Source organism: Cephus cinctus, unplaced genomic scaffold (genome assembly GCF_000341935.2).
Source record: "Cephus cinctus unplaced genomic scaffold, Ccin1 Ccin1_scaffold0112, whole genome shotgun sequence".
Classification (NCBI taxonomy): Eukaryota; Metazoa; Arthropoda; class Insecta; order Hymenoptera; family Cephidae; genus Cephus; species Cephus cinctus.
In genome coordinates, this window is record NW_014332847.1 from 5,122 (window position 1) to 24,398 (window position 19,277).

Below are 19,277 nucleotides of genomic sequence, written 5' to 3' on the forward strand. Positions count from 1 at the left end.
GGTATTCGCGCAGATATTCATACAGATGACATTTGAGTAATTTGACCTGTCATGTAGATATCGTCATATTATACGTATAATACATTTGTTATAATTATCAGCCAGGCGTAAAAGTATTTTGACAAGTTCATAGGTCAAACATATTTTAAATAAACACATCTCAGCATACATGAACTAGCAATTATGCATAGTCGGGTCGTGACATCAGTAACGAAACCGAAACGTAACGTAAGTCCCCTCAAAGTGGAACTGATGTCGTACTTCACCGTCGTACTCCACTCCACCTATATCGGCAACGTTAGAGTTTTCTCCTGAGGAACGTAACAGTTATGAAAGACCTAATGAATGTAAAAATGCGAATGGAAATCAGGAACGTGATTAGGGATATACGAAACTTTAACATTGCCAATATGTAACTGTTATTGTGTTTGGTACGATCATGCTATTTTTGTAAATGGGCACTGCAACATGATATGAACTTTCCGAGTTCCCCTTACAGAGAATGAACATCGATTTTCACAAAGCAGTACAGACGCATTAAAAGAGTAAGTTGATTTTGAATTTTTTATTGTAAACAATCGAGCATATTATACAAAAAAACCGCAAAGTAATATTTATATATCGGCAGTGTTATGTCGTCCTACTCGCAAAAATAACAGTTATGTATATGAGGTGCTTTGTAACTAATACATCCTTGCATAGAAAATTTTAACTTTGTGTTTGTTGAGTATTTTTATGCATTGGCATATGCCTAGATAGAACACGAAAACTTACCGAGAACAGAGAGCGTGATGTCGCCCTCAAGTACCGTGGTATCATTACGCGCTCTACACGAGTATCGCCCTGCATCCGAAGTTCTAACCTCTTGCGTGTAGATTGTCTGGTTAGCACTTTCAGGATACAAGATAAAGTGACTCTCGCCACCTGGCCAAGGATAAGGTCTGTTATCCTTATACCTGGAACAAACAAAGAAATTTTTGGCAAAGGATGTTTCTGAAATATTAACTAACTCAGTAAATAAGGTTTTCGACTCGGCAATATATTTCCTCTTATTAAAATAAATAAAATATCAGTATGATTCACGATTAGACTTTCATTACTCCACTGTCAGACATTTGATCTACGTTATGATGGAATATACACCCCAGACAGCATAAACTACGAAGACGTCTTATCGACGTCTTTGGAAGGTCTTATGTCCGCTTGATGTCTTACAGACGACTCATGTCTAAGGAAGACGTCTTTTTAACTTAAAACGTCTAGAAGACATCATAAAAGCTGGACACAGGATTTTCTGAAGACATCTTGCCGACGTGCTGTTGTGGCACTTGAATAAATGGCCTACGTGGGATTTTATAATTTCTCCGTTGGCTTTTTATTGCCAGCCTATTTTATTTATTTATAAAAATTAGCCAATTCTTTGTATTACATAGCTGTGCCAGATAATGCGATCTTATTTGAGTAACGTGACCTTTCATACATCGTATCTGCAGTAAAGGAAGTGGAACCTTGTAAATTCTTAAGAGAACGTCGAAGTTCACCTCGAACTTGGGTCAAAGTTTTTTCGAGATCCAGATCAAACCTAACCATAAAAAATTTCATTCAAATGAGAATTAGCCAGCGAAAGGCGCACATTTCACTCGCGCGATTGAGTATTCCGTGGTAGCAGCGAACGTTATAAATATCTCGAGTGCACGTAGGCCGATCGATTGATCATCTCTACGAAGCAACGTTAGCAGTGTGAATTCGCAGAAATTTCATGGTTGCCCAACACGTCACGTATCTTCCAAAGTGTTCATCGTAAGGGTAGAGACGTATTTTTAAAATTCAAGTTTGTGCTTATACAATATTTATAAACTGGACGAACCGTATCATTAATGTGGTTGATACTCGAGAACTAAATTCATTTCATAATGACGTCTAATAACGAGAGCAGTTTCTTCGAGCCATTTGTAATTCTCAGTACATGAGTTAAAATGGTAGCCGCGTTTATAATATCCCGCAGTACGTAACTGTGTCGTTATAATAGTATACGCTGTTAAGCTTTCTCACGACCAAAAACACTTAGTGACTGCGGTGCCAGTACTGCCTGCTGCGTTTCCTTTGTATCCTCTGATTTTCAATTTACCTTCGTCAAGTCTTCAAGTTATACCTCGCTTTGCTTAATTCTGCAATTTAACTTTAATATCGTAACAATTGGTAAAAAAACAGGGTCGCTATCATTTTACCGAAAACACGTTTGCCCGTCTTATAACCGAATTGTTATTCGCTTGAAATGGAAAAGGCAGGATTCACCGTTTGTCGTTTGCCCGATTAATCGTTCAGCTAATTCCGCTTAGACTCATGATATGTGTTCTTTAGTAGCTGGGCGTTATACGTATTCTGTTCGACGAAGTAGACTGCAGTCAGAAAATAACGCCCAGCTACTAAGGAACAGATTCTATTCGTCCAAACGGCGAAACTAATTGAACGATAATTCGGGCAAAAAATCGTTCTAATAGCAGACGATTTTGGGCACTTTCGTTAAACTGACATAACCTGATTGAAATTCTAATCTTTATAATGTGTGTATACATATATATACATATTTTTTAAGAAGGGTAGTTTTCAGGACTTTTTGTCTTGAGTATTGGCAGTTATGAGGACACTCGGTGTTTGTTAGGCTGGGCGTGATAGCATAACCAATAAGATCATAAAGCAGAACTCACGCCGAATTTTCCCAAAAAAATTTCATTCTAGACACTGGGGAAAATTTCTGACAGTATATCTTATGTACCACGATGCTATCAGGGCCGTCCTGAGAAATACAGACTGTTCTCTCATAACTATCAATATCTCAAGACAAAAGTCCTGAGAACAACTACCCTTCTTTAAAAAATACATACCACTGTTCTTTTAATAGTATCTCACACCGAATTTTCCGAAAAAATTTTTATTCTACACACTCGCAGTTGTGATGGGCTAAGAAATGATTTCGTTAAGCTAGGTTAGGTTGGAATTTTAATACATGTCTCAAGGTTTAGTTTTTTTTAAACAAAACGCATGGGCTTGCCATTGTGAGTGGCATGCGTCCTCATAACTACCCTTTGACAAGTTGACATATATATATATACATAGTTTTTAAGAAAAGTAGTTTTCAGGACTTTTTGTCTTGAGTATTGGCAGTTATGAGGACACTCGGTGTTTGTTAGGCTGGGCGTGATAGCATAACCAATAAGATCATAAAGCAGAACTCACGCCGAATTTTCCCAAAAAAATTTCATTCTAGACACTGGGGAAAATTTCTGACAGTATATCTTATGTACCACGATGCTATCAGGGCCGTCCTGAGAAATACAGACTGTTCTCTCATAACTATCAATATCTCAAGACAAAAGTCCTGAGAACAACTACCCTTCTTTAAAAAATACATACCACTGTTCTTTTAATAGTATTACGGTCTTGTATTCACATCCATGCTGAATCTTTAATGTGGCGGTTAACCTCATACACTATTACATTTATAACGTGCAATTTTATGTTTTTGCTTACTGTGGCGGTGTATTTATAGTTTTTATTTTATTTTAATTGTAAATTGACATCGTATTACGTATTCCGTATTATTTTCGTATCCAAGAAGAACAAACTAAAGAATTGGTTATATCTCCTTTTATTGCGTCGTATTCATTTGTAAAAGTTACTCTACGTCACATCGAATCAAACCTCGCGGAATCAATTCCTCAGCACACAGGTATCGTGAGTCACTCTTCTAAAATTTTCTGTTCTATGGTAATTATCATTTATTTATTAGACGTATAGTCACGCCCCGTGGCTTCTTTTTACCCCAACAAATCCTAATGTACATCAGTAGCGTAACACAAGAACAAAAGAGCGAAAGGTGACTTTGCTAGGAAAACATTGAAGATGTTACATAAAGCGAGCCATAGATAGTAGCAGTGGTAGCTCGATGGTACAGAGAAAAACATTACGTTGGGTTTTCGCTTTGTACGTATAAGTACAGTTATGCTTTGGCGAGCACGTGTGAAAATGTACGTGTGTTCTATGTGCGCCATCAGTATTGTTTGATGTAAGTTATTCTCGTATAATTATTTATATACATATATGTATATACTTTTAAAGATGGTTACAGGTATATAATTGTAATAGTATTTTCGACGGTAAAATTTTCTCGGTGTGCTCCGATTTGGATTATCATTTCATTAGTATGTTTTACATTGTCTTTGAAAGCTATGTCAAGAATCTAATTTTTGTTGTACTTTGACATTATTCTTTGAATGTTGTCAATAGGCGATATAGCATGCAGATCAAGCATAACTATTGCTCAAAGTGAATGTATATTACAATCGGTTCGCAATTTTTCCTATATACAATGTGCTATTTTTTAATTTATATTTTCAATTGAAATATGCGTAAATCCAATTTCTTTTCTGAACCATGTATTTCATTCTTGTAAATTATTATATTTTTGATATGATAATGAAGAGTCCATGCGTACTTTACAGGCACTGTTGAATATGGTTTGAAAATAGATGTACTATCAGACGGTTAATTTCTCTTGAGATTTAGAGTGCGTAGAATTTTATGTTCACGAATCTGGACAACTGGATTGTGATAGCGTCTGTATCGCGCACACAGTTTCGTCTTATTTAATTTTTAGTTTATTATTTATACATATATTTCTTGACTATTAGATAAACAAAAAATTATATCGGTTTAAGGGTTTTTGGGTCTGATAATTTTAGAACCCCTCGGCTTCGCCTCGGGAACCTCAACTTTATACGCGGCGCAAAAACGCCCGTTTTCGCTCTCGGTGCACAATATACTGTTCTTCAACAGCGGAGCGAACGCGAGTTTTCACGTAGTGGGTGATTCTTGGGTCGGTGCAAATAAGCAGGTTAGTTTGGTAACTTAGGAAATCACAATGAAACATCTGTGCATCGTATAGCTTACGTGAAAAAAACAATTGCTCCGGTGGTAGCTGGTCGTTGGATTCGTCGGCAAATGTCACCTCACTCATATTCAATTTTTCAATCTTCCACGTTTCCCCATCCGAGAATTGACCGTTTTCGCTCCTCTCGAGCGGAACGAAAACGAGCGTTTTCGCTCCGCTGTTGAAGAAAATATTTTATATGTAAGTCAACAAATTCTCACGTGTAATGAGATGTAATTTCTTAGGTTGAAATAAGAAAAATATATGTATTTTCTATTTACCATTCGAGCACGGTTTAGATATTTTCACTAAATTGTTACAATTTGTCATAGCTATACCTGCTATCGTTGATACAAGCATCCAATATCTCAGACATTGAAGTCTGAGCCTGCCTTCCGTTTCCTTCTTTGTTCACCGCAAACAATTGCAATCTCATATCCTGGTCTACGCCGTCAGTTGTGTAAACGAACACCTATGTCTACAGGTATAACTTTAGCTCTAGTAGAATGACGCAATCTTGCTCAAATCTCTCTTTCTTCGTGGAAACTACTTCGATGCAGCGGCATCCAGAAAACAAGGCAAGTACAGGATTTTTATTTAATTCCGCCTGGATTTGTTCAATGATTGCAAATACGTGGCTGGTATTTCTATAGATATCATTATTGACAGTCATATATTCGCACCAGTATCTACTTAATCTTACAATTCGATACTCAGGCAGATTGGAATCGCGTGTCTTTCCGAAAATGCAATTCATTTGAAATTCCTTAAGGGGATTGCGGACTATCAAAGAACATGCAAATGCCACTACAGCGCCTCTTGCGGTGGTTCAGAAATGCTTACGGATATCATATGATAACTACGTTAGTCAATGATTTCTAGAGTGGCAACATTGGTAATGCAGGAACGTAACTCGCTTCAATTTGTACAATTTGTAGTCAATGGCAGATGGAGATTAATATTCATTTCAGTAACCGAACTAGTGAAATATTTTAGTAGCTTAACTTATTGCTATGCGAACTGTCAGTGTACACGCTTATGTGAATCAGTCACGGTGAACCGTGCCTATAGTAGAAGTTATTTTTTGGAGAGCCGACACTGCCGTGTCGGCCACTTGGGCCCAACTTCAGTTGGTGCTGAATACTGAATAACTCTGTATGTTATGATGATAAACGACTAAGTCAAAAAGATGCAGGGGTCCGATAAAATCATAATGTCCCGTAGTGCGATTTACTTAACCAGTTAACCTGGCATTTAAATGGAGGTCACGCAAACCCAAACTGTCTCGGGACAAACATTTTTCAGACCAAAAGTCAACGGGCAGTCTATGTGTCCCAAAAGTGCTAAATTATTGAAGGCCGGAGATAGGTGAATGTCTGGTACTACAAGTTTCTGGGTCTTTTTAACATTCTGCCATCTGCAGCTACAAAGATGTACACTGGATACATACTACGTTCATAGTTTTAAATAATTCATAATTTGCAATGAAAATATTATTCTTCACTACGTGAAATGACATGGAATTTGATATATATAAGATCATCAAAGTCGAAAATAGCTGTCCATAATTCTCTTAAGTCCACGTATAAACTATTGACTGACCCTGTAATTGGTGATCATATTGGATTTCCGATATAAAAAAATCTTATTTTGACCCTGATACTATCTAATATTTGTTTTTAACGTTTACGAAGGAAATAGGTGAACAAACTCATAGCAATGGGCATAGTAGTAGAAGTTGCAAAAGAAGAAGAACAAGATAAAGTAAGGAAAAAAAGGCGATGTAAAAGAAGTTTTTGGTCAGGGTGCCCTGGGCATCTAGAGGATCTATACGATTCTGAGGTCCATTCGTTTGGTCCTGCGTCCATGTCGGCGTATCCTACACTAAACGCGCGGGTAGTTACTATAATGGAAGGGTGCACTCACTGAAGGATAGAAATAATGATACAGCATGCGGCACAGAGGCGGGTAAACCTTTTTTTCTCGCAAAAAAAATACAGCCAAAGGGTTAGACCTGCAATTTGAAGGACTCCCCGGACAAAAGTAATTGCTCGTCTGCAGTATGCTCAACGAAATCCGAATAAAATTCAAAATTCGAAATGTGGACGAAAGAGATGATTAAAGGAACGGGATGCAAAGGATATCTTGAACAATATTATTTAAAACAGAGTTGTTTACTTTTTTTTTTCGAAAAAAATCAATGAAATCTTCAGTTATCCGCATTTTTCGAATTATGGAAGTTGTCAAGGCTAACGCGTCGCTACGTCTGGATGCGTGTTTGCTAACTTTTCAATTATAAAATTCTTCTGCCCATGTACTCGTTGCTCGGGCCGTGGCTGAATTTACTCTGAGGCAGGACGTATGTTTCGTAATGGGATCCAGTTTTATGAGAACTGTCGAGCGTAAATGTTCTTAGGAGGACGAAAACATTGGGGGTTTCGGTTTCGTAGAATCTCGCCCATTTCTTTCTAGGTGTTTGTTCCTTCTGTCCTTAAGCCGAAATTACAAGAGGGTTTTTGTCGCACAGCGCAGCCGCGATTCCATGGCACTTGAAAAGCATAATTGCCTTCTCGAAAGGAATAATTGCCTCGCGTGCTGCTCGACTGGACGTCCAGATACTTGGAAAGACAATTAATTTACTTGACCGATTCGCACTGTTGTTTCAACGATCCCACTTACCTATTAAAACGAACACGCCTAGTAGACCGAGGAAACGAAATCGATTCTCGTTGAATTAATTACGTTTTCTTCTTACCAATAATTTCATATTATTATATTATCACTGTCGCGTGTTCTGCGAATCCCGTTGTTTTTTTTTTTATTACCAAGTTATGTAATCAACAAAAGTTTGACCAATAATAATTTTGTATTTTTTTTTCTAACAGCACAAAAAAACTTTCACTGGATCTCTTACTTGTAGTAAAATCCAAAATATTTTTTAAAATTAAAGTTTAAAACTAATTTTCAACAATAACATATATTAGACCTATAACTCAATTGGCTTCTTTAGCTGTTCCATTTTTTGGATAGATCACAAATTTCCAGATCATCCACCTAGTACGAGCCACGTAGATTAAGAGCCATACTTTAAGTGTTAATATAATGAGTCTATAATGTTTTATCGACGTATCGTATTTGTATTGCTTTAATGATATTTAGAGACAAAAAATACAATAATACTAATATCAACCTCTGATATCTTCCGTAGTTATTCCATTATTCCGAATAAATAGTTGTTGAGAATGTCAACTAAGTAACTGGCATTATAAATTATATATAAATTATTAATACCGTGCTGAGTCTGAGTAAGTAGTGAGAACGTAACTCGTATATATCATAATTTGAATCAATAGCAGTTCATTAAGTTGCAAAGCATTTAATTTTGTTAGACGAATTAAATGATTACCATGAGATTTCAATGAAATCTCAGAGAGACAGTTGGTAGATAGACGTAATTGACCTGGCGCCATGATTGATCACTAGTGCTTATTCATTTTGATGACCTTGAGATATTTTTATTAAGTGAAACTTATTGATAACTTATCAAGTGTATCCTCGTAATTCAGTATAATGGCAGCCAGATGAGATTAATAATATTGTTAGATAAGTAATGAATTATATTTACGTGCAACCAAGTAACTACTTCTTTTTGTGTCTATAAGGATATAATTCTGCAGTATGTATGAAAGGTAGTAAATTTAAGCACTATGTAGAAAACATGATACTTGCATTTAATTTATTTGAATTACAACGTGCATATCGATTTAGGTATTTACATAATTTTCTATTTATTTTGGAGTAAAGTGTTTACTGGCGTAATTATTTTTAAAAAATAGTTACATAATTTTTCGCTAGAGACTTCATTGTTTTCGATTTGTCAAAAAAGTATATTGAAATCACGGACCGAATATGCGCATATGCCCGGTCAAGCCCAAATGCACCATCTGATATCCAGTATAAGATAGCGCATGGAAAAAGCGTGGAATGTATGTATACAATGCAAATCATGTCGACGAAATTAAATTTACTGTTAAGAATGAGACAAAGTCAGTCCATAAATTCGTGTTCATTTTCCAACCGATATTGGTGAAAAATGAATTTTACCAAATTTCACGAAATAAACTGTTTCACGTGGTAAAAAGATGTATGAAAAACTAGCAAATTAGTAATTGACAAAAGTTATCAGAATAAAAATAATCGTGATAGAAGCCTATCTCGTTTTGTTTTCTTTTCACGAAGAATATACCAATATTACCATAGAAGAACTTTCACGAAGGACTGTACAGGGTAACAGCTTCCGGAGGACGGCAGATGCATTTTTGAGGTGGCCGAGCATTAAATTTACGCCGAGGGCCGGGGCGCTAATCGACTCCGCGAGAACTCGTTGACTGATTTCTCCAGAGAAAAAAAGCGACAGCGTTGCGTTTACAAAAAGCCTTATGAACAAATCGATGGTCATTGTTCCTTACACGTGACGAAATTCTATGAAAGTTTGCCAATGGTACCTTTGCAATACGCAAAATTCAAACGTAACAAGACGCACGTGTCATTTTTGAATTTTTCGGCCATTAAATTAGATTATGCGTATAGTCTTAGATTATAAACCGTCATAAAATGTACAGCGAATGCGAAAACACGCTATGCCTGCAACGTTAGTTACGAGGTAAGGCGATTGGCTGGGATAATAGTGAGAACTTTAACGACCGTGTCATTTCGAAAGTATTTAGTTTCTTCCTCACGTCGAGTAATTCCCGCTTCGAGGAACCTTATGACGCACTGGTTACCTATAGTCTTTAAAACATACATGAACCCATGAAACGGACTCATTCGGTAATACGATTGTACACATGCACTTTCGCGATTATACGCAATCCGTACAAATTAAGTATACATATAATTTTACATACGTAACTGTTTGAAAATCGAGTGTGCAGCAGGAATTGACAAATCCGGCTACCTTTAAAGATTACATGGTAGTAAATTATCACGTTTTATATGAGTCGTGAGTGTTCTCATGAAGCAAGAAGTAACGTGACATTTTTATACTGTAAAAGATAACAATTTAAACTGCTCAGAGGAAGCATACATGAAAACAATAAGAGGTACCAAGAAGTACAGTAATGTAGTTTCACTTTCGTATTGGATGTGTGTCTTTGCAAGAACAGACTATGGATGGCTTAACGTGTATATGTACAGCGAATGCTGGAAAATGTTTGAGTAAGAACTTAGCAGCGTACATATTATTGCCAAGCAGTTAATAGTCCTTAGTTATAAATTAAAGTTTAGATAGCGAAGCACCGTTTCTACCTTAGTTTTAAAATACAGTTACCTTACTTAAAAGACCTGCGCCGCTTACGTTATATTACGTCGATTAAAGGTATGGTAGTAGTATACGTATTACTGAATGTTCAGCACACTCTATAATGTATTGTCGAAACCACGGGCTGGCTGTTTCCTGTTTCTCTTGTTCCCGCCGTTCAGACTTATGGATTTGATCAATACTACGATATTCAAACAGAAGGTTTATAGTTAGTGCGCAGTGATATTCGGGTCAGAACGGAAAGAGAATATTTTACGCCCCATTTTCCGTGCGCGTACTCTCTAATACAATAAATCAGTGAAAGTTTCACTGATCTTTTCAGCCGTTTGATAATTTACCGAATAATTCGTGAATTCAGGTCTAATTCACTGCTAAATCAGTGGTTTCGGCTTCATAGAAGTCCTATCAGCTTTTTCATATGGTTTGCCGTATTGTGACGTTGCGAGTCGTTGTTGGCGATATTAACGGGTGATACTAATGAACGGTGAATTAATGCAGCTTTCAATAATATTACGATAACGCGGTACTTATCTTTGTACAAATTCGTACATTTGTATGTAGCAACAGTAACGTTGAATATCCATATGCTTCCATATACAGGGTTAGTCAGTAGAAACGCACCAGCAGAAGTTGCCCGCAAGTGGCTGACACGGTAGTGTGGCCTCTTCAAAAAATGATATGTGACTGTAACCGATTTAAGATAAGCGAAAATTGACAGTTCGCATAGCAATAAGGTTTTTGAAATATTTCAATAATTAGATTACTGAAATAGTTAATTAATATTGTAATGACAAAATATGATATCAGTTAAGATTTATTTTCACAACAGATTTTTTGCTACACTTTTTTACTATAAAAACATTTCAATTAATTGATTTTTACATCAATTGCAACATTGTATTGCAGAATTGCAGTTGTGATAATTACTTGGAAATACCAAAATTGTGAATATTTTAAACTTTACATGATTTTAATTGCAATCTGTTGTGAAAATAAATGTTAAATGATATTATATTTTGTCATTACAATATTAATTGATTATTTCAGTAACCTAACTATTGAAATATTTCAACAACCTTATTGCTATGCGAACTGTCAGTTTATGCTCATGGGAATGGGTCACAGTCACATGTCATTTTTTGAAGAGGCCACACTGCCGTGTCGGCCACTTGCGGCCAACTTCTGCTGGTGCGTTTCTACTGACTAACCCTGGATATACAATTTCACTGACTGTCAGTGATTAATTTATAACTGCAATGGTCAGTATTTATTTATGATAATCAGTGATTATTGACTGATTCATTGAAAGAAACTGTGGTAATCATTTTATTTTGTAGTGTTCAATGAGTAAATAACTCATAGATATACATACGTCACATGAGACTTCTATGATGCTACAATCGAATACTAGAATACTGTGATGTTCGAAATTCCATTGTTTCGTTCTTTATTATGCAGCCTTTTTTACTAGTGATTTTATAAGCTCTACAATTAACTATTTGCATACGCACGCACATTCAATATTTAGGCATGTATTGCTGCGCAGGTACATTCTATCGGCTTAACCAATTTTGCTGGGCGTTGTCTTCTGCTGGATTTAGTTTTTGCATAAACACTGAAATCCATGCTGAGATGTGGGATCTGTGTGCGTACCCACATACGTTAGTGACTATTCACACGAAAGAAGGGCTGTATACAACTAGAAAACATGCGGAAAAAGAAGTGAAAGGTATTACGGGACGAAAAGTGTCAGGAAAATCGATTCAGTGCCCGTCGATGTAAAATCGCACACGTGCTATTTAAGAGTGAGAGTGGGCTGCGAAACAGGGTTCCAATAGTAAATAAGATAGGATCTAAATATAAAAAAATAAAGTCATAGTACATATATTCTAGAATCCCGGTATATCTGTAGATAACGATAGATGACGACTCCACGCGAATGAAGCAAGCAGAAATAGGGAAGAACTTTTTTTGGAAAGCAATTATCTGTAAAATAAGTAAAAAACTCTCAAGGAGAATGCCTTCATTATCCTTGATAAAACGGGTATCTAATCGGAATCTGAACACTCCTCTGTATTCAGATTAGCATCATAATATTTTTCCACCTGTGAACAAGGAAAGGAAATCAGGATATACTCAAAAAGATGAAATAATCAGATCGATGAGAAGTCAGAATTTTCCAGGGAATTCTTCTCGACGATAAATCATCCAGTACCCTCATCACAACAAGGGGCGTTTCATAATTTCATTTATTACCGAGAAAAAGCTAAATCTCTATTTCTCTCCTTCTCCCTCAGCCGGCTCCTATGTATCTGGCCCTCTCGTTCTCTCTAAATTCTCTATCCTCTTACTTTTTCCACAGCAGCGTTTCCCATCGTTGACTTTCGCTCTCGTCTTCTTAGTTCGCTTATCGACGCAGAGACTGAGGGAAGTTCGTCTAACGTATAGTCTGCCGTTTCTTCTCCTTCTCGAAAAAGGGGAGCAAAGAAAACAGGCAAATCAGTCTTCAGCGTCAGGAAAGAAATCCGTACGGGTAATACGTTGGATTATGGTTGAGGAATTCAACGGAACGAAAATGAATAAGATTGAAGGGTGGAAACAGGATAATTTACGGTTTAAGACTATGAAAAGCTCCTCGATACTTGTATTTACGCTGCTTTGTGCAACCATGAGGAATCATTTATGCATGCGTTGGTACGCAAGTTCATTACCTATATTGACGTAACAATTATATTCTCTGCGTAAGTGTTGGGTATGGCTGTGTGGTATCCTCTGTTTAGTATGATAATAATAGATGCAATAATGATAATATCAAATGAAGCGACTCGTACGTTAGTCATAACAATGATAATAATTGTTGATGTATAAAGGAAATTCTCGAGTCATTGTTATTTTGGCGATGATTGTGTGATACTGCTGATGCGCTTGATGATCACTACTGATATTAAAGGTGTTGACAAATTTTGTTAAAATCTAAATATTTGATCCCACACAACACGAAGTATCTGGGGAACATCTGCATCATGTTGCTAGGACATCCAAGGGACATCATTACGATATTCGTGCTGTGTTTCATCGTTACATGTTGACATTAATGGCGGACGAGGGTTGGTTGATGGATAATTAATGTTGAACGGATTTGAATAAACGAAAGTTCGTGGAATTTTTAACGGTTGTTTTATACGGTTGTAAAATATTATAGAACTTAAACATTTGGCAATTAATGAAACTTAGTATAGCAAGTTTTCTAAGAGCTGTGTAATGGTTTATTGATGTTATTAACTGTTTTGTTTAATTGCACCAAAGTATATCGTTAAATGGATTTACCATAGGCATCAATCTACATTCTTAGAAAGATAACATATGCTCCTTTTTATGCCTTTAGATGATCCAGTCCAAATACGAAATTATCATTAAAATCTTTCGACCTATGTTTAAAAAGTTGCGATATTTCAAAAATAAATTATTTATAATGATAGAAAAATTCGTACAGTTCACACAGCAAAATTTCATACATATGTATTTTTAATGACAGCAAGTTCTTTCCTAGATGTACGAACTGATAAATTGAATGTACTGATACGATTCTAGAATTCAATTTCTATGAGCTTTCGTCGTGGACAAATGATGGGAACTGCATGAATGGGAGGATTCCCAAAGCCGGAAAACAGATTGCAGGCATAGCTAACATTTCCATTCTCGTTTGTTAAGGATCGAGAGCTGGATTTACTGGCTTCATTTGGCACATCTCTTGGCTCAAATCGCGAAATCATTCAAGTCGGTCAATCATCGCTAAAAATAATCCCAATAATGTGCCTTACACAAAAGCAGCGCATTGATCAGTGGATCGTGGATCTTGTTTATGCTTCAGTAGCATAACATGTATATTATATTATTCGCGATCTGTATATGTTAGTTTCATGACCCATCCGAGCAGAATGACAACTGGAGGCTATAAAAATCCTGGGAATTAGAGAGACACCATATAATTTGACGTTCGTTATCGAGAAACTCTCGAACAAAGGGTTTTTTGTAATCACCCCTTACGTATACTTTTTACGTGTTTTAATTGGTTGAAAAGCATTTATATTAGAGAGCCTTTAACCCTTAAATCCAATCCATATTTTAGTATTTACTGTAATGACCCAGGGGTGTATTACAACCCTATTTGATTTTTCCTCTGGTCAAGCGTGAAACAGAAGAACAAAATTCTCAAAATGATAGCTTTATGTAGGAATTATATGCATTACACTCAAATAATTCTGAATTTGACAATATTAATTTTCCACACTATGGTGATATATTTACGAGTCAAGTCAAGCTAGTAGTTAGCTAAAGGTTTTAAAGGAAAAAAAAACTTTTTTTACCTATTCAAGGACTGCAGATTTTCGTGCAGAATTGAAGAGTTAATGTTAATTGACGAACAGAAAGAATTTTAATAAAATGGAGTATGTTACGATAACTTTCGTAAAATTTTATATCCTTACCACTCAAACGACTCTACATTCACAAGCTCCGTTATTCCTGTGGGAGAGTGCATCAAAGGTGAGATGAAATGGCCAAGATGAGGCTTCCATGGTCTGCGGAATTGGAGGGGTAGTCATGGTAACGATTATCTATGCCCTAGCCTCAGGGTGTTAAGCAGACCGTGCATCAGCCAAATTCCTCGAACCAAGTTTCCTAATAAGTCGCCCTACCTGAACTATGCAAAATTGTTCACATCCCACGCGGTGACTCCTTTTCTATAGATCCGATAAATTTTATTGACAAATTTGTTACTCATGAGACAAATGAATTTTATTCCACGATCAACTTTTACCTCATACGAACGAATGTTGGTTTCAAGGCAATTATAACGTTGAATGTTTTCAAAATTATCATTCACAATGGTAGACAATAGTTTGTGTTCGGCTAATGAGGAAATTGTACATCCCCGCTTGACCCAGTCAAAAAATAAGCACCGCTTCGATCTCCATCGATCTGATTTAGTTCTCCTCACACTGATCTAGGTCTGGTCGTTCGATAAATCCTGTGATTCCTGATGAGTCAGATCTCGTTTTTTTGGTCCGGTCCTAGGCCTACATGTTACTGACTTATTGTTTTGACTCGGGCAGTTACGCTTAAGGAAAATTTAATGAAATCCTCAGTATTGGATAAAAGTCACGTACTCTTTATCAAAAAAGGTAGAGTGGTGAGTTGTGATAACGAGAAGGGATTCTTTTAACAGAGTTAAATAAAGTAGGCTTTGTCAAAGCAGCTATAAGAAAAGCCAAATATTAGGTATAATTTAATATTACAATAAATAATAAGGCGGTGCAATTTCATTAGATGTAAAGGATGATAAGTCGAGCTATAGCAAAAACAGTTTAATTTGATGTAACAGAACTGTAGGTTACTTTATTATGTGCAATGAAACTTTATTTTTCGATAAATCCGTAAAAGGAAGTGCAATACGACAGAAACCTATTACGCATATTAGACTTGTGAATTAACCTTTAACATACTGTATGCATGTATGTAACAGTTTTCATACGTCACTGCGGCGGTACCAATCGATGGTAGGTCTAGGATATGTCTGTTAAAATCCATCTCAATTTCCTACTTCATTTCTGTAAAATTCCTTTGACATACTCTAAAAGTTAAGTCCAACGTATGTATGAAATGATTGTCCCTTCGATGATATAATTTGTATATGAAGCAGAACATTGTTACCTGGCAGCTACATAATCGCTGTATCAATGTAATACCCGAGCAGATTACGAGATGGAAAGTGTACCAAACAAAAATCACCTGTAAGACATTAAAATGAAAGTTTGAACAATTTTTTATTATTAATCGACAGCAACGAGAAATTTTTAATGAATAAATTATATAAAAAATTCTTATTATATTTCATAAGCTAAAGTAAACACAGTCTTAGGAAACTCAAGTATAAAACTAAATACTTATATTTTCGTTAAGTCTGTTAAAAGTATAGAAAGACTAAAAATCCTAAGCAGTTGCAACAAAGACATTTGAACTTCAGCGTTCCACGAAGTTCCTATTGAGAAAACAACAGAGGTATCCTCGAAATTCTTTAGAGAAAAAAAGTCGCTGTCCCAGAGGACCTGGCGATGGTTAACAACGTGACGGAGATCTCCAAGAGAGCTGATGGGAAGCAGAGCTAGCTGAATGCCTGATGTCTACGTAAACCCTTGACGTCGTCCGAACTCACAGTTGCCAAATCGATTTGCGTCCTACAACAAGACCCTATACCTTAGAAAAATCATAAGCCCAACATATTTTAGGAATATAACCGGTACGACAAATCATAAGGTATAATGGGGATGTTATAATCTGTCTTAAAAATTTTCAGAGACACTACCTATGGAAAGATGCTGGACACAGATTCTCAATGGTCTATTAACGATCAAATCTTTTCTTATTAGACGTGAAATAAGTACCTGCAGAATTATTCAGGGCTATTACAGGAATTGATAAAAATCAAATAAATGAGCTAACTTCAGATTCAGGTCCTAAGCAATTGTGTATACGTTTATCGAGTATTACTATGCTATATCGACGATACAAACAATAATATTAGTATCGCATATCGGAACGTGGTGATATAAAGGATATTCGATAAAATACTTTTATTCGAAAAAGTATATCGTTCTTGGCACTCTTGCCAGGTTTGAAGAATACAGCATAACGTGAAGTTAAAACGTGGAAGGGATGAGAAAATCTGAAAGCGGAAGGAGTAAATTTCAGCAAATTTGCCAATAGAGAAATCTGAAAGTCCACGGAAGTCATCTATCTGGTCGTGTTACGTATAGGCGGATACGTGTAGCTGTAAAGGTAGGTTGTCACAGTGAGAGTGCTCTTTGGAGTGATATATGTGATTATATAATGATAGTGGTAGTAGTAGGCGAATTTCTAGAATGGGGCACTGGAGAGAATTTGAAATTAGGCTCAGTTCCATCTCGATGCTGTTCACCCCCCCCTCCCCCCTTCGTTCTGACGGTACCAAACGGACAAATGACCGTTGGCAAGAAAAGGGGTCGCGTCTAACCTCGAATACGTGCTCGGTGACTCTGAACACCCTAGATCCCCAATACTCAACCTCCAGAGCCAAAAAACAGGAGCCAAGCTATTTTCATCGTGGAAATACACGCAAACACGGCGCTACCGTAGCGAGAGACAAGTCGTTTTAGAAACGTACCGTTTGCTGCCATTTGCCTACATATCGCGAGGTCCACACTTTGAAGGTGCTCGTGAGAGACTCTGATTAACGAACCTCGCTGCTGTACAAACTGATCTATCATTGGCTCTTGACCTTCTCATCTGCGATCATTGCTGCCCTTTCTATTTTATGTGTCTGTATTTCCTTCTATACCTCTCTTCGTTATACATATACGCACGTATAAACTCCACTTAGGTACATGCACGATTCATCTATTTGAATTTTCAATTGCTTTTCTGAAAAGCGAAATTTTTTCCTTGCACTTCCTATATCGAACCTCCTTCGCACCATTGGATGTAACTTTAAGTCTAACTTTGTTTCAGTTTTAACTTTTGTTCTTCTGTACAATACGAATCCGCAAATGAACGTACTGATTTATTATTATTTTTTTTTAAATTAAATTGGATTAATCTTAACTACATCTGTTGTGCGGAGAAAATATCACTAGCTGAATGATTACTATTTAGACAACAAATTCTAGTAGCACTGACGATGTCTGTCAAAGTTTATTATTACGTTATTGTACGTCGCACTATAGTTTACTTCGTCAATCTTACTACAATAGTTGTCATTGTAATTAGAAATTTTGTGTCAACTATTGCTCCAATAATTATCCAAATATTAACTATTGCTCTAATAATTGCAACTATACATTTTTCTTACTATGGAAACTATAAGATTTTGCACGAGAATGCACTGAAGAATATCATAGTGTATCTATTAAATTTAGTGAAGATCCTAGTGAGGTGTACATTTCGGTACACTTTCTGTATCGCATGTTCTGAAATGCTCAACCGAGAAACTACGCGTACTAAATTTTTATAGCGCTGCGGAAGACAGGCGTAACAAAGTGCGCGAAGGAAAAGGATGTCGTTTGCGCACTCGATAACTGCTGTCAACTATAGCCGGAAATTCAACGGACTGGAAACATAACTCGAATTCGACATCCGCTCACGATTTTATATGACATTCAACCTGTCGGTGTGTGAACACTGTCGTTGTCTATTAGATCTGTCAGTGTGTCGATATCTACGTAGTACCGTGTTACGTGCATATCAACACTACTCTCCAAAATACAATAAAAAATCTCGAGACAGCGTCCAACTGATAAATCTGTCTCGAATGTCCAGGTTTACATAAATCTGATGAAAATCGTACCAGCTACAAACTACCTATAAAGAAAAATATGTCCTTTCATATGGTAATTAAATTGTTTCCATCCAATGGTCTTTATTGTTCAAACACGTCACACACATAACTTCAATTAATCATCCATACCCTCCAATCGTTGGGTTCCACACGTGTTTATTCGATTGGATGAAAAAATATTAAAAATTGAACAGATGTACAGTGATCACTAACTGACAGATGGAAAATAAAATAAAAATAACGTATTTCCTATTCGTCAATATGGACTGACGTAATATGAGTCCCGTGAAGTGACATGAAACAAATAAAAAAAATGATTAGCTTTCCGATAATGTTGCGTCAAAATCCAGAGTCACGATCCAGTTTATAAAATTGCGTCAAGACGAGGAACATTTCTCATTGGATGCCACGTGAGAGGCACAGGGACAAATGCTTGCGTCACGTATTTCTGTAGCGGGTTGTTCGGGAGCCGTGTGGGAGTTGGAAACGAAGGACATATTAAAGTAGGATAACGGTTGCGTATGGTTTGGTAAAAGGGAAGTTTCAGAGTGGAAGGACGAGAAGACAGGATTGAGAGACAAAGAGGAGAAAGAGAGACGTTAAGAGAAGGTGGGAGCTCGAGAGAGAGAGAGAGAGATAGAGGGGGGAGGGGGAGG

General features: G+C 36.6%; 1 protein-coding gene across 2 annotated transcripts in view; it reads right to left on the reverse strand.

Moving 5' to 3' along the window:
- Positions 1–618: 618 nt before the first annotated feature.
- LOC107274788 overlaps positions 619–19,277 on the reverse strand; it is a 42,817-nt gene continuing 24,158 nt past the window's right edge. The window contains exon 2 of one of the 2 annotated variants that reach the window (XM_015754302.2): positions 619–956. In XM_015754302.2, coding sequence (XP_015609788.1) covers positions 752–956 — 205 coding nt within the window. In that variant the 3' untranslated portion in view covers positions 619–751. Of the gene's footprint in view, positions 957–16,244; positions 16,487–19,277 lie in introns of those variants that run through there. The other variant, XM_015754303.2, reaches the window with a different exon arrangement.